General features: G+C 35.8%; 3 protein-coding genes across 6 annotated transcripts in view; all 3 read left to right on the top strand.

The window, feature by feature from the left end:
• The first annotated feature begins 2234 nt into the window (after positions 1-2234).
• On the top strand, positions 2235-7942 carry LOC108762512 (TWiK family of potassium channels protein 7-like). Its single transcript, XM_018509545.1, is given in 8 exon segments — positions 2235-2363; positions 2366-2566; positions 5024-5155; positions 5215-5404; positions 5914-6129; positions 6301-6450; positions 6576-6777; positions 6903-7942. Coding segments are annotated over 8 exon segments (1407 nt in total). The 3' UTR covers positions 7090-7942.
• Positions 7943-8615: 673 nt separating this feature from the next.
• LOC108762521 (uncharacterized) lies at positions 8616-12561 on the top strand. The gene is made up of 3 exons (XM_018509557.1): positions 8616-9140; positions 10599-10993; positions 11724-12561. The coding sequence occupies exons 1-3, from the start codon at positions 9063-9065 to the stop codon at positions 11842-11844; spliced, it is 594 nt and encodes a 197-aa protein (XP_018365059.1). The 5' UTR covers positions 8616-9062; the 3' UTR covers positions 11845-12561.
• An 862-nt stretch (positions 12562-13423) lies between these two features.
• Positions 13424-21832, top strand: part of LOC108762519 (myb-like protein X) — a 10584-nt gene continuing 2175 nt past the window's right edge. Inside the window, exons 1-4 of one of the 4 annotated variants that reach the window (XR_001940173.1) lie at positions 13424-13818; positions 15216-15461; positions 15543-15692; positions 16859-20097. Coding sequence is in view for 3 of the 4 variants with exons in the window: in XM_018509552.1 (XP_018365054.1) it covers positions 13705-13818; positions 15216-15461; positions 15543-15692; positions 16859-19894 (3546 nt within the window). In the remaining variant the exon portion in view is untranslated. Of the gene's footprint in view, positions 13819-14753; positions 14884-15215; positions 15462-15542; positions 15693-16858; positions 20311-21832 lie in introns of those variants that run through there. The other 3 variants (XM_018509552.1, XM_018509555.1, XM_018509554.1) reach the window with 3 other exon arrangements.

Raw genomic sequence — 21832 nt, 5'->3', positions numbered from 1 at the left:
ACTATTCAGTGCAACCCATGGAACTCGTCCAGTGTTGGTGTGAACTGAGTGCGCACTGGTGCGCACTAACTTTTGCCCAATCGAAAACGCTATTAGATACGGATCGCACAGTCCATTCTCTATTACTACGTTTACACGGCACGCTTAAAGGCCCGTCTACAATACACGGAGTAAGAAGTAAAGCCCATGACACATACAGGCCCGTCTACAATACACGGAGTAAGAAGTAAGAGTAAGAAATTCCAATCACAGTCGATTATTCTTCTCACATTCGACTGTGATTGGTCAATTTCTTATTCTTACTTCTTACTCCGTATATTGTAGACGGGCCTTACAAGAACGTAAGGCCGTAACACGCAAGCAGTTAGTGAATTGACCAATCACAGCAGAAACCGTAAGGCCAGTAGCGAATCCAATGTTACGATTTCCTTACTGATTACGTCTTACGGACGTACGTTTTTCTATGTGCTCCCGGCTTTAGAGTAAAAAATTGACCAATCACAGTCGAATGTGAGAAGAATAATCGACTGTGATTGGTCAATTTCTTACTCTTACTTCTTACTCCGTGTATTGTAGACGACGCCTTACGCCGAAGTTATAACATCGCGATGTCATGAAACTGACCAATCACAGTCATTCCATTCTTCAGAGTAACAGCTATAATTGGCCAGTTTCGGCTGTGATCCACTTGACGCTACAAACGCTTCGAAGCGTTTGAGCGACCAATCAGAACAAAGAATTTTACGAATTAACTGATCAAAGAACGCTTCGAAGCGTTTGTAGCATCAAGTGGACCGCAGCCTTCATAACATCGATGTTATAACTTCGGCGTAAAGCGTGCTCTGTAAACGTAGTATATGCTTTTGCTGGATTCACACTGCATCCGATTTGTGTCGTACGATGCTCTGCAACCAATCGGAAAACAAGATTCCGATGGATTTTGCTTCGTATCATCGGAATCCTGTTTTTTGATTGGTTGCAGAGCATCGTACGACACAAATCGGATGCAGTGTGAATCCAGCATTTGGCTATCCCGTCATTGCCGCTAGACGCGTTGCGCATTGCACAGTGGCGCTCAACCGGCACAGTTCGGTACTTCGATATGAAGTCGAGATGCACCGCGCATGTGCTAGACTCGTGCTCCGAATGAGTATCTAAAAACTTAAATACTCCAAAATATCATATCATATCATCATATACTTTATTGTAACGCATAAAATTTATACATAACAAATGGCAAGATATCAGCAGAATTGCTGTTACAAGTCGGCCAGTAAGACGATTAAACAAGATTAAACACTCGATCTAGATATAAATGAACACAAGCACGCAAAATAATAAAAACAAAAAATAAAACATAACCAAAAATAAACCTATTCAGAATTTTTAACAATAAAATAACATTTGCATTACATTATGACATTTGCATAGTATTTTCTTTATATTACATTTGCATCCTCGTCACAATGTCGCGAGAGATGCGATGAAATCCGCGACGGAAGAACGAAATATATACTTTTTCAATGATTTTCGCACCTACAGAACGTATGAAAATTATTAATCGTTTATTAGTCGCGTAGTCTACATTTTAAATAATAAATTCAATTGATGAGAGAAATTTTAGGATCTGTGCTGTATACCAAAATTAGTTTTCCGGATATTAATTGTCGATCTTCCATTTCTTCTCTTTCACAATTATATATAAATTAAGGATTAAATATAAAGCTAAAATAATATACTTATTAACGAAATAATTTAAAGTATTTAGGATCAGTATGATGCATATTTTAATTTTTGAGAATTACGAAATTATATACATTATGTTATAGTTAATAATTAGATCTTTTATATATATATATCAAATATATTATATATATTAAATGTATATGTATATATATTATATGTATATATTTAAAGTAATGTACGATCTTTGTAATTAAAATATATATACATATATTATATATAATAATTTAAAATACTTCGATCTTGAACGCAGGTAATACGTTTAATTTTTTATAATTACATTCTAGATATTGAATATTAGACATCGTCTCTCCATTTCTTCCGCTTTTCATTCTTCTACTCTTCAGAACGCTGCAAGTTTATGCATGTATTATTATCACGTACATCATTTTCTGCTGCAATTTAATATCGCACATAGTTTGAGATGCAACAACCCTAATACAGCATAATTAATTTATTGGCGCAATATTGGCCCAACATATTTCCTATACATGCCAATGTTTATAAACCAATGTCTCGTCAATGAATTATGCTACTCGGGATGGTTCAAAAAACCTTGCTTTACTGGGGGAGACATCACGAAGCGAAGCATACCGATCAGTCTTCTCCGAGTGGTCGGTGCGCGCCTACGTCTCTCGTGAAAAACACGAGCGTGATGACCAACAGTAATACGTACAATTCATCTGTCGAAATCGGCACCGCGACGAATAGCGAGAACACCAAACAATTCATCAAGAAAGAAACGCTACGGAAAATTAAGTCGATCGGCGGTCACGTGGGGCTGCTGATCACCCTAATGCTTTATACCGCGATCGGCGGGCTGGTGAGTCTTGAGATGAAGACGATATTATCTTGAGCACTATTGAAGTTTGCTTTCTTGATAATAAAGCCTTAAATATCAAACTCATAATACTAAAATCGCACCGAAATCTCGGATGGAGAAAGAATTAATAAATCAAATTTAAACAATTTAACCATTTGATTGACGCGATATTAATTAATTCTTTCTCTGTCCGAGATTTTGGAACGATTTGCAGCATAAGATTTAAGATAGGACATAATAAATAAGATTCAATGGTGATCTTGTTGGCTACGAAGTAGCTTTTCCTTAAAGTTGATAATCATTCATAAAAGTGAAGATTCATTTTACCTATCAAACGCTAACTAATAAACATACGCAGAAAGAATGGTTTTATTGAAATATCTAAAAATTTAGCTACATACAGATCTGAAAATAATTTATTGATCGAAATATTGTGTAGAAAATTTCAACATGATGAGCAAAGCTGCAAAAAAGATTTTAATATTCTAGCGATCAGTTTGAGTATCTTACATAATTATTTTGGTAACTCAACAAAATTTATTTTCAGATCTATATATTTTTAGCAACATTTTTTTTAGATATTTCAGCAAAACCATTCTTTATGTGTAATTATTAGTTATAATTAATATAACCAATAATATAACTGTGATACAACATTAACACAGTTACATTGTTGAATAGAAAATTATAATTATATTATAATTATATTACTTTTAGTTGGTATTTACTGGATATCGGATATGTCTTTTCTGTAACAAATGGATTTAAAGAGAATCAAAATAACCGCGTGAACAATCCGTTTATTTTTCGCTTTCCGAATTCCTCGTCTATTCGCGTCCGATTGATCGCGATTGCGGGCACGCAAATCAACGATTTCCGTTCAATTTCAATTTTGGGGAAAACTTGTCGGATTACATAAAACACGCGACAAAACGATCGAAGAAGAGAGCAAGATGCCGCCGACAATATCTCGAATCTACAAAGTCCACTAGTTGTATGCACGGATTTTCGTTTAAGAAATATCGAGATTTCTAGCGTGGAGTTAAATGTATTCGATGTTCCATAAATATTTACATTCTGTACAATAACGAACGGACTTATAGCCCGCCGAATCGTACCTTTATTTTTAGCGGCGAACCAATCGCGCGGTTTTGGTAGGAAATATATTACTACTGACGCCTTCAATGAAGTTCGGTAAAAATATCTGTGCGTTGAAATTCTTGATAATCATGATTTTTTAAGTGTGCCATAAAACGGCTGCGGAAATAATGTATTTCCTGAACAATATTGTTTCTCAATGAACTCGATTCATTTACATCCGCCAATTTCTCATCTCTATATGAATGGCTCAAAAGACGATAATTATAACATACATATCATGTAAAATTAGGGAGTTTTTGCAATACCGTTTATCCAGATACGGTGAACGTTAAGGTTAGGTTATCTTCTTCTTAACAACTAATTAAGAAAAAGATAACATGGCTTTAGCATTCACCGTATCTGAATTCACGTTATTGCAAAAACTCCCTATTAACAAATATTAATTAAAAAATTAATTATTCATGGGGTAAGTGTTGAAATGATTAATAAAAAAATCAACGCTTTCTTCGAAATGATTCGTTTCCAATAACAATCGAAAATAATATTTCTAGCATTGCTATTTCTTAAAAAGAAACGAATATTTTATGTTGTATAATCTCCAACAAATCAGGAGTTACTTCCAGCACGTTTTGATAACGATATACGCATGTCAGTAAATCAACGATCCTTGTAAACAGTGCAGATGGATGTGCATTTGCTCGATAAATACGCACATATCGATTGGTTTATTCTCATTAGCCTGAAATAGCACTCGAGACTCGAGAGCAATACTTTATACGGTTTAAAAACTTTATCGATTTATTATTGACTTCAATCAATCATTAACGCGATATCGCTATAAAGGAAGATGATTTAATGTGCATCTATAACATCTTTAATTTAGGGGCCGATTCTGTAACTCTTAACGACAGTCGTTGATGTCATTGCGCAGATATTATGTAGAGTAAAAAAGCTGCGCAGTGACATCAACGACTGTCGTTAAGAGTTATAGAATCGGCCTCTTAATACGTTAATCTCCCATAATGATCAGCGAAATTTTTGAAACACTTATAAAAAGTAAGTACTGTTTAATTTAAAATTTTGAATGACACAATAGTACTAAATAATAATGTAAAATAGAAAATATACCATTCAACACTTTTTAAAATATGGTCTTATTTAATCATTTTACGCAATACGCTATTTAACTTCCTTTAGGATACAGTTTTATTTAATTATTATTGACTTATACATTTAGAAACAAGTTGATCATTCAGTATAATTGTTATGTTAAGCAATTCAGATTTATGTGATTCAAGATATGATTTATATATCAAAATTGTTTCGTAAAATTTTTTATTTTAAATACGTCTGCAGGTTTTCCGGCAGATCGAACTTCCAGCGGAGCTCAGACGGCTTGAGCGTTTGCGCGCAAGATTACGTATGCAACGATATCGCTTTGTGGAGACAGTTTCCAACAGCACAGACGTTTTCAATTTGCATACCTTGGTGAGCAATTAACGACATCGAAATATGAATATTCCGTCACGACACTCGGTATCTTCCAGGTAAGCGTGAAATTGCGCATCTATGAAGAAGCAGTTCAGGAAGCAGCGGAGGCGGGTCTCCTGATCAGCTTCGTGACAGATATCATTAATCGTCCTGATTTTTCTGAATCGGAACTACCACCCATTGTGACGGAGAGATGGAACGTTTTCCAGGCGATTTTCTTCGCCAGCACGGTCCTCACGACAATCGGTATCTACCCTTAATTATTATCAAAGATTTTATTGAAGAATTTATTATAATATATGGAATCAATAATATGGAATTATTTTTTCTTTCTCGCAAAGAAAAAATCATCTTGTACTAAAATTCCGTCATCCCTAAAATTAGATAAAGTTGAAAACTTCGACTACATTTTGTTGCTTTTGTATAAAAATCTAATACTGACCAATTTAATATTAAAGATAGTAATTAATTACTTTGGAATACTAAACAACAATGCTTTTAATATTTAAACTAAATAAATAGAATTAATTACTGATGTCTTTTAGTATTAAATTAATTAGCGAATATGAGATTTATGTAAGAAGATATCAATTTATTTTAACCAATGTTGTTTAATTTTAATTTTGGTTCAATTTATTCTTATAATTTTTAGAACTGAACAAGATGAAGAGTAAGTTGAACCAAAATTAAAGTTAATCTACATTGATAGAAACGGGTATTAGTTTACTTTACGATGATTTGCATTTGCATGATAGGATATGGCAATGTTGTGCCCTCGACCAACTGGGGAAAAATTTTCTGCATCTTTTTCGCTTTTGTCGGTATACCTCTCACTTTGATAGTGATCGCTGACTGGGGAAAACTATTTGCAAACGCGGTAGTGCACATGGGATTGATGGTGAAGTCGAAACTTCCGTTTCTCACGAAGCTTTCATTCATCCCGACGAATGTGACCGGTCGACGGTCACTAGGTGAGTTTAATTATCGTAATTGATTTAGATAAAATAAAGAAGTCAAATACGGTTGAAGTTATAGAGATCTTGATACTTAATAATAATAATATTTATATGTAAATTTTAAATACATACAAATACATTTTTAATTAATTTAGTCGATTTCTAGTTTGATGATCTCTTTTGTAGGTGCTTGTGCCGCCATTATGCTACTCTTCCTTTATCTCGCCTGCGGAGCTGGAATGTTTATGCTGTGGGAGAATGATTGGGATTTTTTTGATGGATTTTACTTCTGTTTCGTAACCATGACCACCATAGGTTTTGGCGATCTCGTCCCAAGTAAGTAAAAAATAAAAAATCTCTTGTATCTCCAAAATCTTGAATCTCAATGAAAGTAGGTTAATATCTATTTGCGCAAAATTTAATATAGTTATTTTTACATATTGTTTGTTAATCTCATTCAGAGAAGCCGAAGTACACTTTATTGTGCACTTTATATATCTTGGTCGGCTTGGCGCTGACTAGCACCATCATCGAGCTCGTCAGACGACAGTATGCTCAGTCCTGGAGGAGGCTGCAAAGACTGAGCGGTCCATTGGCTGAGGCTCTCAGGAAATTAGGCGAACAAGCAGGCGGCGATATGTCGGCGCTACACTCTGATATACGGTATATATCTCTCTTCATTATTCCTTCTACAATTAGCTACAGAGAAATTTTAATAAATGATTTTCCTTGTTGATACTTTCTAAGAAATCGTTAGAAGAAGATTAACAATGAAACGCCAATTTTAGAAAAGTACTGACGGTCGTATCTATGCCGCGACTAAAGTGGTCCGCGTCCATAGACCGGAGCATCACAAAGGACCAGGACTGGGAAGAAGCAGTGGAGGCGGTATTGCGCGACATCGCAGTATCCGGGACGGCGCCGCCACCCAAGAAGTCGATCGTACAAATCGTTGTTTACGAGTCCAGTGTTTAATTTGTTGTTTAATGCTTGGAGGAAAGAGTTGTCGCGTTAATAACTACGTTTATACCCTAAATTTAGAATAAAACCTATACTCCAAATAGATCTCTTACTGTAAATACTTGATCGTTTTAAGTTAGGCTTCATTCAAAACTATTGTAGTTCAGATCATTTATAATTGATGGTCAGACCCATTTTGAGTCACAGTAGTATAGGTCAGGCCGTGCATAGATCAAGCTATAGCGAGGACAAACGACCATAAACGAACGTTCAGATTCATAGATTTACGAACGAACGTAGATATAATGAGTGTTATGCGTAGACTAGAAAAGTGATGCATCACACACGCGAAAAAGAAAAGAGACGGTTCTCGCATCGACACATACACACACACATATTCACATACACGCACATCAATGCGAGCGAGTTAACGACGGAAAAAATAGAGGAACGCGGCGCTTGTGTTTTTAATTTCGCCGTCACCAAGGATCCCGTTCTTCTTCTTTTATCATCACCGAGAGTCAGTCTTTCGAAGTTCACGATCTGATACACGTCGATACGAAAGGTCCGTCTGCGAGAACGCTCTTTTCGAGGCAGCGACGTTATTGCTGGTCCTCCATAAGTCAAGGGGCATTCCCTAGGCGTTGCTCTAAGAGAGCAACTCTAAGAGAGCTCAGGGTGTCTTCCTCAATCGTAACCACGAGTCGGCTCAGGGCTACGGCCCCAAGGCGTTGCCACGCGAGTGCGATCCATTTCTGGATCATATCATCGTACCATATCGAGACATGTGTTAGAGAGATAATCGTTACGGGTAATAAAAAAAAACGCTTAATGCGAAATTGTGATGAATATATACTGTGAAATTATAATAAACGCTTAATTAACAATTTGTGCTGTGATTACTGTGTGTTGAGAAAAAATAAAACGCTCACGCGAAACCACGGTGCAGGCACGAGAATTGTCTGCGCCAATTTACAAAACAATGAGCATTGTAAATTCGGCCTTATTCGTACACTGTTGGAAATGTAACCACGAGCTTCCTTTACATGTAAATGAAGCTGGTGGTTATGAACGAAATTAAAAGTAATGATTTAACTAAAAATTAAGTTACAGTAGTTACTTAAATGTAATGAACGTGTACATTAAATTTCATAAATTTTCATGAAAAATACATTAAATTTTATGTACATGTACATAAATATACTTTTTAGTTACAAATACATTAAATTTAATGTAATGTCATGAAATTAAATTCAAATTAAATTCAATTATGTAACTTAAAAGTTAATGAAATTTAAGAACATTTCTAACAGTGTAATTACAGCGTCGTTCATCCTTATCCATAGATATAGAATAGAATATGTCTGTGCTTTCATCGAAACAAGCTAGTTCATCTAGCTATATTTATTCGCGCTTTCTTTTCTCCGGATCTTTATGTCCCCAGACAACAGTCGCGTATCTACGAAAGACGCCATAAAGACATCATAAAGATGTTTCTTAGGACATATATATACGTGTCTAAAAAATATCTAAAAGACACCATAAACATGTTCTAAACATTGCGTGTTGTCTAAATTTGTTCTCTATGGCTCATAGACTCTACTAAAACTTTCTATATCGCTTTTGTCAAATTTCAAATGTATATATTTATTCCATTTTAAGTACAACACTAGTTCGGTCACAAAGAACAGACCTTTTTACGTGTAATATGTTTTACCTTAATCTTTGTATTTCGCGCGCGTTGCCGCCACAAACATTGACGCGATGCGGTCGATGAAAAGCATCGAGAAGCGCATGAAGGGACTGCGTCTCCGATCGACGCGACGCGGAGTACCCGGAGTAACGAGGAGACGGTTGCCTCGTGTATCGCCGGTCTACTACCAGTTAAATTTAGAAGTCGTGGACGACGCGCGGACCTCGACCTTTCTCGGCCGTGTCGTCCTTCGTCATCGCGGGCCGCGTCGAACTCAAGGTGTCCGGCCGGAGCGATGGCGGGTTCCGAGACGTCGGCGTCGCGGGCCGAGATCAGCGAGAGACCCTCGGCTATCGTGCGCATCGCATATCATGTGCGTATAGAGATAGCTTTTCAGATCGATTACAGTCACCGTTCCACACGGCGATGTTTATTTAATAATAATTCGTCTTTCCAATTTTCATTATCGACGACTTGCGGACGTTTTAGTTTACTTTTAACGTTCGGTGCGATGTTGCGGAAAGTTATTCCCGCTGATGGAGAATTTTCCGCGATTCGCCGCAGCACCACAGACATTGTCAATACTACGATGTTAATCAAAGTACCATGTTAGTTGCAACCTCCGACCGCGAGTTGTCACAATTTCCAAGTTGACGTCACTGAGATCGTATGCGGAATGGCGCAATTTTAACGTCCATTTATTATTCGAGACATGAAAAACCTTATTTAATGCCATCGAAATATACAGCGGAAGTTAAGTAAATCCAATGTTTGAACCGATCACAAAAACCGCGAGATCGACGATTGTCACAGCTATTTCGAGCTCGGATTAATCACGTGACTTGTGTCTATTTCTATCAATATGGATTAACTTTATTCTCGGTTACTTTTTATATTTTTACACATGAATATTATTAAGCACCAGAATCCTCTTTGTGATCGAAAATAAGATTATTTCTCTTAATTGATTTATTCTTGTTACTTATAATGGTATATTTTTCTAGTTCTAAGTAAAAATTAAAGAGTAAATTAAACCGAGATTAAAGTTAATTTACTTCAGTGAAAATAAATATTAAAATGACTTTGATCAAATTTCAATTGATTTAATTGTCGATTGCTAAAATAATACAATAAACAATATTTAAAAAACCAGAATAATATATATGTACAAAATATATATTAAAATACACAACCATTAAAATAGGATTCTACTTTTAATCTTATACATATACATATACATATACATATATAATTATATGTAATTATATATAATTTTATCTTGAAATATAACACGAGAATTGTAAACTGTTTCTGAGGTAATAAGACTTAACCCAGGAATAATCATCTGGTGTGATTCTTATTCTCCAAGCAGCAAGAAAATAAATATCAATCACAGTAGTTTTCTTTGTCCAAGTAAACAACTTACATTTAAAAAAAACGTTTAGCCAAAACATTTTTTACAGAGTATACAAAAACATTAAATAAATTTATCAGACCGTTGAAATATCTCGCATAAAAATGGTATTTTAAACTATAGTAAGAGAACGTTTAATAGACGTCATAAATTTTTTATAAACGTTTTTATAAATTTATTAAATATGTTTAAGAAACGTATCAAATTTTAAACGTTTATTTGTCAGTTTATATTACATTTATATTACAGCTTACACACATTTACTTTTAACATTTATTAACTGATCTTGAGTGTAACTATACTGTTACACTAGTAACAGTAATCGTTTATGTAAAAAGAACTAGGTGACTATTCTAGAGTTAATTCTGTCTATGCAACACCTGATCCTTCACACCTGTCGTGCCATTTGTCCCGCAGCAATTGAGCGTCATGTGCGGCACGCACGATCCCACCGTGCCGAGCATCGCACCCGCGAATTCCGGCGACGCGGACGTTCGTGGCATGATGTGCACACGTCGTCTGCTGGGTTTGCCGGTGTTCGCCACGGTGACTGCGGCGTTCTGCGGCGCGTACAAAGCCGTGCGAGGTTCCCACGAGTCGGTCGCGACGATACTAGGCCACGCAGAGAACGGGATGCGCGCGGGCCTGGAGTTCGCCAGCCCCGTCACCGGCAGCATCGCCAGTCTTCTGGAAACGCCGCTCAAGATCGTCGACAACGCGATGTGCGTCGGACTGGACTTCGTGGAGGAGACGGTACCTTCCGTGAAGCTGCCGCCCGGCGAAATCTACGGGAACATGAAGGACAGCGTCAGGTGATGGCCCAGCTGTCGAGATGCTCGATGGAGTTCCTTTTATTCGAATTATAGTGTCTCTGCATCTTGATCCTTGTATACATAACATGAGTCTTGTATACAACAAAAGCCCACTACGCATTGGAGATTGACGATTGCGAATTAACTTTAAATTAATTAAACTAATTGATTAAATTGGAGATTAAAATTCGCCCAGTCGAATAATTTTAATTTAATTTTAATTCCTTTTGCATCGACCTAAGCTGTGTTCGTATATTACTGCCAGTTGTCAGTACAATATAATATACGTAACGGGAACTACCTATAGATTTTCAGTCAAGTTTTACTGACAATCAACTGGCAGTAATATACGAACATGGCTCTAATATAAAGACAGTGTAATTGTTATAAAGATCAAGTGACAATCAATTACGTACGCATTTTTTGCAACTACATTATTAAAACTATACTGTATGTAAAAAGTTATATTAGATATTTAAAATCATTTAAAATCCCCAATCTACAATTTCGTAAACGTAGTTGTAAGTAATTGTAGCTGTAAGAATTGTATCTGATTGATCAATTCTTACAACCACATTTATGCAATTGTAGAATGGGCTTTACATAAAAAAAAACTTACGATGTTTATAACAATGCTTACGCTGTCAGGGCTGTTAGTCATTTTTTTAAAGATAAATCAGTACAATACAATTGACAATTGTTTTCGATGCATTAATTTTTTACGTTATAGGAGTATATTCACGTCAGCATTAGAAACTCTCAAGCTACTGTTTGGCGAACCGAAGGATCGAATAGAGGACTTGTCGATTACAAACGAGACCGCACAGGGAATCCGAAAAGTGTCTAGCTGAATGTTGAAGACATGACGAGACGTGATTCGCACTCAGGCTTTCGTCGTGGCGTGCACTGTGATGTTTCAAGCCACGATTCCGCACTGCGTGTTTATTCACGCCAAAACAAGTCTCAAAACAAATCTATTTCAGATACAGTTTGTAACTCGTGTAAGAATTCAGGGCGAAATTTTATCTCGTATAAATAGAATTCTGTCTTGAAATTAGGCGCAAATTATAAGTCGTCTAAAACGGATTTTAGCTATAAAACATTCGCCGCGTTCAGAAGAAGTTAATGCTTAGTAATTAGCATTTGGCGCAGATTAAATTATTCTTTCACATCTAGAAAAACAATCCTATCTTAGTGAAGAAAACTTTCAATAATTGCAAAATAAATGCATAATTCTGTTGAACGCGGTCATTGCAATATAAAAATATAATTAATTGAACAACACATAATAACGCAATCGTCTCGATGATAAGTGACATAAGCGTGATAAAATGTAAAATAAATGGTTGCGTACAGCAGAGAAAACTAATTAGTGTGAGCGCTCAGTGATTCTTTAATATGATTGATTTTTGCCTTTAGTTTCTCTACTGGATTTGAGACCGATATTCACACAGTTCTTCTATTTATATACAAGACTGTATTAACAGAGCCATATTAGCATATTAAGATATTACTTATAAAGATGGTCTTGAAATAAGAACGGATGAATATCGGTCTAAATGTATAAACTAATCTTTAAAGAATCTTACAATAATTGTAAAGTTGTTTTTTCTGCTGAACGCAGCTAATGACAAATGAATGAGTCGTCCAGTTAGCGATTGAATGCGAGATATCTTTGTACAATAGTTACTTTACGTTGTTATTCAAATAAATTTCGTTTTCGTTTTTATATCTCCCTTAGATAGGCACAATTTACGTTGTAAAGTACAGCGTCGCGCTGTTTAACGTCGGTCACGTACTCATTTTAGACAATACATAATTCGTAGCAGAATTCAGATTAGAACTGAGTGAGCTTAAACTCAATTTAAATTCAAAAGATAACGTATGTACGTATCTCAAACAATCGATATATCGAATCGCGCAATGCAGATTGCGAGACTGTTCGATCTCACCGATTGGCTGCGTTCAGCAGAAAAAGCAGCTTTGCAACTGTTGTAAAATTCTTGAATATGATTGGTTTATACATTTAGATCCAATGAGGAACTAAGAGCAAGACCAATCATATTGAAGAATTTTACAACAGTTGCAAAGCTGTTTTCTCTGCTGAACGTAGCCATTGAATTATCAATTTCTTCTAAAGCGTTGTGCAGGTCAATTAATCACTTCTATGTCGATCAATTCTAGCAAGATTACATTCCAAAATGTCCTCTCCGAGGAAGAATTTACTGTATATACTATAATACATGTTACTATATATTTCAAGTAAAAATTTTCCTCGGAGAGAACGTTTTGAAACGTTGTAAATATCCCAAGCTCCGTTAAAAAGCAGAAAGTCTCGGAAGAAACGAGAATGGAGAAAACGAGAGGGGCAGTGAATCAAAGGACTGCACCTTCGATATATCGTTCGATTTATCGCACAGTCATATAATCGATGGCGTCGGTCCGCCATGTTCCATCACACGTAACGTAGACGATTACCGCCAATTCTCTACTCGTGGTGTGGTACAGTCAACCGCGGTGAGATTAGGTAGGAATTTAGGAATTCACACGCGTTGCTCTACGCAAGAAGTAACACAAGTAGCGAAAACAGCGGACCGCCATTGAACAGTGCACAGTGAGAAATCTTACGATCGCGTTGGATCATATCTCGTCCTGACCGGCGACTCGAGGTGATGCTACCCTGATTACGTATCCCCCTCTCGCGCGTCGCAATGCCTGACCACTACTGCTTTGTGTGTGCGAGCAACGAGGGTGTCTTCCTGGACGTCACTCCTGATAATCGTAGCACGTTTGGCGACCAGATTCGGACGTGTTTGTCCACCAAGGTAGGATCGGTAAATCAACAGCGCTGCGCAAGACACCCCCCGATTTCCCCCCGATTTGAAGAACTGTTTTACTGTTCACGTTATTCGACCCCTCGAATATTCGCGCGTATTGAGATCGATCCTTGGAATCTGTGTCCCACGTACGCGCTTCATTCGCCTCTTTTAACGATATTTACCTACTTATGCTCAACCATCAACTTTTACGTCGATATTCTGAAATAAATAGGAAAACCAATTCTATTCACACTCGAGAAATGCAGGAAACTCTGTGGGGAGGAACAAACCTACATAAATTATTGCACGCTTCCGTCCTGAAAATCGCGCGTCAAGTCCCGGGCGATTTTATCGAGAAACAAAAATGCTCGTTAGAATTTCGGTACGCGAGGGATGATTGCGATCGAAAGATTTCCATCGGGAGATTGCTGCTTCGAATTCAGGTTAGAATCATACCGGTTTATAGGTTGGATTCGGGCTTGAGACTGTCGAAACTCGCGTGCCGGGACTTGCTGCAACGAACGTGTTCGTCGTGTCTTTTTTCCCCCGTTCAAATACAATCAAGGAAATTGACGTCTTCGGATCATTTTCTTTTCAATTTTGCGAAACGCATTTCGTGTATGATTAACTCAATTACGCGTGCATCGGGGCGATGCGTCGCGCCATCTATGAGTGGGACCCGCAATCTGCGCTCGTCGAAACTGGAAACAAAGGGGAAGAGAGAGAGAGAGTGAGAGAGGGGGGAGAACGGTCGTTACTACGCCGTAACAAATAGTTCCAAAGTTCTGGTCGGAAGTCGGAATATCGCGAGGGATGGCGGGGTTGCAAGTGATTGCGTGACGGGCCATATGACTTGCATGCAGCTTTGATTTATTTTTATTCGACAAGCCGACCAAGCAATACTTTCTTTGCAAAAAAAAAAAAAAGAGAGACAACGTGGAGCGTGTCCGTCTAGTATCCATCTCGTATTTCGTTTTACCGACATTTTGCGGAACGTACGTGCGTAATGTGTATGCGTTATGTGTGTATGTATATAAAAATATGTACACAGTGAATGAAGTTCTTTACTCAGTTTGGTCTCCTGGCCGACTCGCAATTCTGTATTTATATTTATTACGTCGCAAATTTTCAGAGAAATTTCATTAGACTCGAATATTTTTGGATAACTGTACAACTTGATATTATCGTGTTGTGTCATTTTCATTGCATTCACTTGGATTTTATTAAATCATCCGACTATATTGGTTCATTTGTTGATAAAAATTTCGAACGTGTGTGTATCACGATTCAAGTTTTTGTTTTCTTTCATTCGACGAAAGGAAGATGATTTAAAATTAAGAATGATAATTGGCCAATTTCAGAATAATTGTATCTCAAATTTGTAACCTGTTCTGTTGTCTTAGATTAACGAGAGCATCGATCTATCGAACAAGATATGTTACAAATGCGCGTATGAATTAGATCAGTGCACTAAATTTGTACAAAGGTATAGGAACTCGCACAAGGTGCCGGAGCCAAAAGTTGAAACGTCAATGCGATGTTGCTTCCTGTGCTACGAATTAGTGGAAAGTAACCGTATCTTCGACATTAGCAAGGACAAGAGCGTATTTAATCCTTTACGAAAGATCCGCAGCGTTTTCAATGATGATGTAAGTTTAAATTGTTCCTTTTTATCGCAAAAAAATAATGTAACTACAGTTGTCTATATTTTAAATATTCTGTTCTTGCAGATTAACAAGAAAAACAATTCATGGTTAATATGCCTAACATGTCGATATAACTTGGATGTTTTATATGATCTAAAAAGGATATATCAAGATTCATTCAACAATTTAAAGGCTCTGATTAATGAAGAGATAAACTATTCAAATTATCCAAAGGTAATAACAAATTATTGCGAATTATAATGAATTATGTACACAGTCAGACAATAATGTTTGTTTCTATTTGTAGATTTAACTTTAGTCGTAGTTTAACCTATTTTTCATCTTTTTCTAGTTCTAATAATTAGAAAAGGATAAAGGATAAATTAAACCGAGATTAAACTTAATCTATATTGATAGAAGTAAACATAAGGGCCTCTTTTTACTAATCTCCAGTTAAGGTAACTAATAGTTAGCTTGCTGCAATGCCAACAGTTATCTTATGTCCTATTTCTATCGATGTAAATTAATCTCGATTTAATTTATTTTTTACCTTTTTTTTAATTCTAAGAATCAGAAGAAGATACTCGGTGAGTTAAATCAAGATTAAAGTTAATCTACACTGGTAGAAGTAGACATTCGAAAAAGAGGAGAGAAAATGGAGAGTGATACATTGAATTGTTGGCACTACTACGAGTTAATAGTCTGTTAGCTTAACCGAGATGAAAGATGTCTTTAACCCTAATTTATACTTTTTTTCTACCCTTGATATACAAACTTGGGTCCCTGGGACCCCATTCATATTTGTTATTGTAACTTCCGTAAAAATTGACATTTCAATCAATTTTTTTTTCAATTTATGGAGAATTGATTAAGGAATAAGTCCATAATGTGTAAAAGTCTATAGAATTAAGAAGCTTCGAGATTTGTAGGTTCAAAGTAAAAGTTCAGTTCAGAAGTACGAAAAAATCTTGATTTAGCAAATTATTCTGGGGTTTCTGGAACCCCAGTGTGTATAGCTAGGGTTAACATAATAGGCTAATTTTTTCCTCGTATTAGCCATGCAACCTGTTGTCACCAACCATTTTAAATCTTAATCCCTTCTCTACTCCATCTCTAACTGATGAGGCTCTGTATTCTTTCAGTCTAGAATAGCAGTTAAAAGACATGTTTGTGTTGTTTGTAATGAAAGTAAAATTGCAATAAAATTTGGATTTTGAGATAAAAAATGGTTAGTGATAACAGGCTGCAGGATTGCTAATATAAAAAGAAAAAATAAATCTCACTTTTATTGTCTAATCATGTACCTATATATTTCTTGTCATATTATATTTTGTGTTGATTTGTTTATTTTCAATGGCATTTTTATATTAATATTTATAATTATACTTATTTGATTGCAGATACATACAGATGTTGTAAATCGCAAAACAACCATTACTACGTTTCCAGATATTACATTTTATGGTTCAATAAATTCTGATAGCGATAGTAACGAGGAGGACATGGCACGTGGTAAGCGGCACATTAAAGAACGAAAGGCGCGGAGCAATGTACAAATGAAACCGCGAAGCAACAAATCGAAAGCCAGGAGTTGCGACAAGTGTCATAATGCTGTTGCGAATGATATCGACATGTACAGATTTTATCGCACAGGTCTAACGGTTTGCAAAAATTGTTGGATAACGATGGATCCGAGTATTGCTAAGTCGCAGCGACGATCTCGCCAGACACAATCCAAGACAGAAACGAAATTATGCGCGGTTTTTTTGAAAGATGTACTGAGCCATGAATCACTTAAGAAAGAGGAGAAAGATGAAACACATGAGATAGAGAAAGACAAAACATGCGAGACGGAGGAAGATGAAACACGCGAGACGGAAAAAGACGAAACACGCGAGACGGAGAAAGACAAAACACGTGAGACGGAGAAAGACGAGGCATGCGAGATGGAGAAAAATGAGATACACAATACAGAGAAAGATAAAGCACACGAAATGGAAAAAGATAAGGATGATAATGAATCGTTGGTTAATTCTCAGAAAGAAGCAAAATATTCCGAAGAAAGTAGTTCTTTGAGTAGCTCGCCTAAAATAAGGAATCATATAGTTAATGGTAAAGCAAGACGAGGAAGGAAACGGAAAATTGACGTAGTGAGATCGAGAAGTGATATCGAACGTACACCATCGAAAGTGACAAGAGTCGGTAACGAACACACGAACACGAACGAAGAGAAATCACCGAAAACGACGATCGATACAGAACAACAGCCCGGTACTCAGTTGATGAAAACGCGAGGACGTAAAAGAATAGATAATAGGAGTTCGGATTCTGAAGGTTCTCAAAAGCAAAAAGCGTCTATTGATGCAGAGCAACAGTCCAGTACTCAACAGATGAAAAAGCGAGGACGTAAAAGACTAATAGATAATAGGAGTTCGGATTCTGACAGTCCTCAGAAACAAAAAATTTCAGTTGATGCAGAGCAGCAGTCCAGCACACATTTGACGAAAACGCGGGGACGTAAAAGAATAATGGATAATAGGAGTTCTGATTCCGAAGGTTCTCAGAAACAAAAAGAGACAGATCAAATTAAATTAAATGAGAGTGTAAATAATACAAAGAAAAAACAGAAAACTAAAGGGACAACTTCAAGCGCACGTTCTGACTCTAGCGACGAGACATCCATTGAAGAAAAAAAGAGTTCAAAAAATAGGCTAAAACCTACGAGTTCGTCGACTGCACCTACAAAAAAAGAACAAGAAAGCAATATCCGTAGTAGGGCGAGATCGTCTTCTATGTCCAGCACAGAAATGACATCGATGGAATTTAAAAGCCCGAAATCTTTGCCACAGTCAGAAGTTAAAACTGAGTACACTTGTGACAAATGTAACAAGAAATTTGACTCTAAGTTGTCCAATGCGAAACATAAATTGACACATTTCAAGCAAGCTGCATTAAAACTAGAAAAGATAACTGTTGCGAATATTAAGGTGAAACAGGAAACAGATCTCATTTCACAAGATGAAGAAGCGACGTCACGTTCCGATAGAACTACATCCGTCGACAAAAGTACCGATGATCCATCGGAGGACGCCGTTGTCAATATCGAAGACAATACTAACGACGAGCCCTACAGTTTAGGTGATACAAAAAATGCAAAGGAAAAAATGGAGGAAAAGAAAAGTGACGAAAGTGGTGACACAGACGATAAACCGGACGTAGTGACGAGTGAATCGCGCTTAGAAGAAAAATCTACAAATGATGAAAACGTTGAAAAAACAAAATCTGAAAAATGTGAAAATTCAGTTACCCCGAACGATACAATAATAGAGATAGGGGATGATGAAGATAGACCAGATAAAAATATAAAGGATGAACATACGACAAAGAACGAGGATGAGACATTAGACAGAGGCAGTGACAAATTTAAAGACAGTGATGCACAGGAGGCTACTGTTGCTATACTGGAAGATCATAAGAACGTGGAGAATGAAAATGAGGAGGAAGACAAAGATGTAGAAATAAAAAATGACACGGTAGTTCCTTCCACAGAAAAAGAAAATACTACTAGTGAATGTAATAATGATGAGGAAGCAACGAGCGATAATGAAATAACTAGCTTATCAATTTTATCAAATCATAACAGAATAAAGGATAACAAGGATCAAGACGAAAATTGCAAAAATAACTTCATAGATGGTGATAGAGATGAAATAATAGAAGAACCAGAAATACAAAGCGATTTAATAGATGAGTCTTCGAAGATACATATAGAAGAGCCAGAAGAAAATCTCCCAGATATTTTGCCGACTGATGAAACAGAAACATTAAATGAAAAAAATGATTTAGATGACATAATAGCTATAGATGAAGAGATCGAACAATTGCAAGAACAACAAAATAAATCCAATGAAGAAAATACAGAAGTCGAAATTATTGCAGATGTTGATGAATCTAATAGTGTAAGAGATATGCCAGATCTTCTAAATGGTGAAACACGCGATGAAGTGATGGAAGACGACGTTGAAGATATTACAATAATCAGCGACGATGTCGACGAAACGAAAAAAGGGATAGAAGACACAGTCCAAACAGATAAGCACAGGAAATTAGAAGAAGAGCTAAAGGAGCTCGAGGAGTTGGTAGTCGAGAGTAATGCAATGAATAATAAGTACGAAGTACAGGAAGATTCAACTTATGTCCCAGATAATAGCTCTGCGGATGCGGCAACCGAGATATTGAAGGAAGTATTTGATCTTGCTGCTGCTGAAGTTCAGCAGCGAGAAGAGATTATTACGAAGACTTTAGTAGAGGATGTCGGAATGGAAATGGAAACACTGGAGAACATATCACGTGAGATACGCAAGAGTGCCGATATGCCATCCTTGGATCCAATTAGCGTGATGGATATAGACGATGATGGTATTATGTTGAACTAATTGTGCCTGTAGCAAACAATCACTACTGTACATTCTGTCCCGTTTTTATCTGAGAAATGTATCTTCGTCATGTGTGCAATGCGTATCTATTTACAGCTACAGGGAATTTAAATTGATTGAAAGAAAAAGAACATAAATCGTCGAATATCTATGGACGTATATTTTATCATAAACTTATTCTTCAGCATGCTGAAGTTTCCAAGGTAATTTGCACTTTATATTTCTTACATTAGATGAAAATTGGAGAGACTGCAACGATCGAGTGGTCTTCGGTCAAATTCGCAAAGTTTTCGTTGCTATATTTTAACTTATATTGTTAAGAATAACGTTCGTTAAGTATTAAATATAGGTATCACAATAGCATGGACTTCACACTATTTTTCAAATAACAGAACAGATTAGCTATATATAAAGCTGTGCTGTAGAATTTTTGCATTAAATGCAGAAAGGACTAATTTGTTGTAAAATTAAGATGTAAAAGTAAGCTTGTGTTTGTAATATTATATGTAGATGATAAAAAAAATATATATATATATTAAAACAATATAACTACATATATATTAAGACCACAGGATAAATATAGAATAATATTATGAAGATGTTTGCACAATAATTTGTTAGAAATCTATGTAATTTGCATTTTGTTCACACGATATGTGTAACAAATTTCTATTCATTTTTTAGTATAAGAAAACAATTGATTCATCATAGCTAAAATAATCGTAAATAAATTTAAAAAATTTCGAATATAGAACTGTAAAAAGGTTTTGAGGAGCAATGTCACATTGACTATTGATAATTGTTATATAATGAATACGTTTGGTGAAGTTTTATTATAAATTGCAGAAATTGCCGAAGCGTTAATAATTATTGGTGTATTGCTTTTTTGAAAAACTATATTGTTTTTTTGTCATATGCTCAATGTTATCTCGATATGTTATAATATATTATAACTACATAATATAATTATTTCGGTCGGTATTCATAGACGGTTCTTATTTTAAGATCGTCTTAAGTAATATCTTAAAATGTGCTAATATGGCTCTGTGGTCGATATTTATAGTCTTATATTTGAATCTGTCTTAAGTCTCGCGAGTACGAGCATAACATAGCAAACAGCGTACTGGTCTGTCATGATAGAAGTTCCGGGTTCGCTCTAGGTAGGAATCAAAATATTTACGCTCGTAATTTCTTCTCGGAAAAGGCCAGCAACCTCTCCCGACCATGCGCACCATAAGCATATGAGTAACACAGGCCAGAAACTTAACGAAAAGGAAGAAGAGACTGTCTTAAGTACAGTCTTAACATGTCATAAGCTAATTAGAGGGTTATATTAGCACACACATCTTAAGACATTACTTAAGACGGTCTTAAAATAAGTACGGACTGAATACTAGCCTTTGATCTTGTAAAAATTCTTATATCAGACAATACATTGTTTGCATTATTTTAAAATTGGAATTTTTTATATATGAGTATATATATATATATATACATATATCGCGCGCGCGCGCACACACGCACACACACACACACACGTGTGTAGAATAGTCTTTGAGAATAATATAATTTTGTGTATAATATATTAAGTATAAAAAACTTATGGAAGAAATTACAAATTGGTATGTAAATTACAAAAAAGTAACATAATTACAATATAAAATTTAAAGTTATTACATTTTCCTATACATATATGTATTCTAGATATTTCATACTGATAGTAGATATTAAAGATAATAAACATCTATCTTTTAATTATATGATAGTCTATACTAATATGAAGATAATCTATACTAATTAATATTATGCTGTTGAAAATTAACAACAGATAATATAGGAACATCCCATTCTTAAACGATTTTTATTAGTTTATTCAAGTAGTATGTTTGCTTAATTATGAAAATAATTATACGGCATGTATTATATATATATATATAT

This window comes from Trachymyrmex cornetzi, unplaced genomic scaffold (assembly GCF_001594075.2).
Source record: "Trachymyrmex cornetzi isolate Tcor2-1 unplaced genomic scaffold, Tcor1.1 scaffold303, whole genome shotgun sequence".
NCBI classification, from domain to species: domain Eukaryota; kingdom Metazoa; phylum Arthropoda; class Insecta; order Hymenoptera; family Formicidae; genus Trachymyrmex; species Trachymyrmex cornetzi.
Note: the sequence above shows the minus strand (reverse complement) of the source record. Positions and strands in the feature narration are given on the sequence as shown.

Excerpts from the sequence above, each read along its gene's own strand:
- LOC108762521 (XM_018509557.1), top strand. The coding sequence starts at position 9,063 with ATGGCGGGTTCCGAGACGTCGGCGTCGCGGGCCGAGATCAGCGAGAGA. Across the intron at positions 9,141-10,598 it reads TCGTGCGCATCGCATATCAT|CAATTGAGCGTCATGTGCGG; the intron begins GTGCGTATAGAG and ends TTTGTCCCGCAG. Across the intron at positions 10,994-11,723 it reads AACATGAAGGACAGCGTCAG|GAGTATATTCACGTCAGCAT; the intron begins GTGATGGCCCAG and ends TTTACGTTATAG.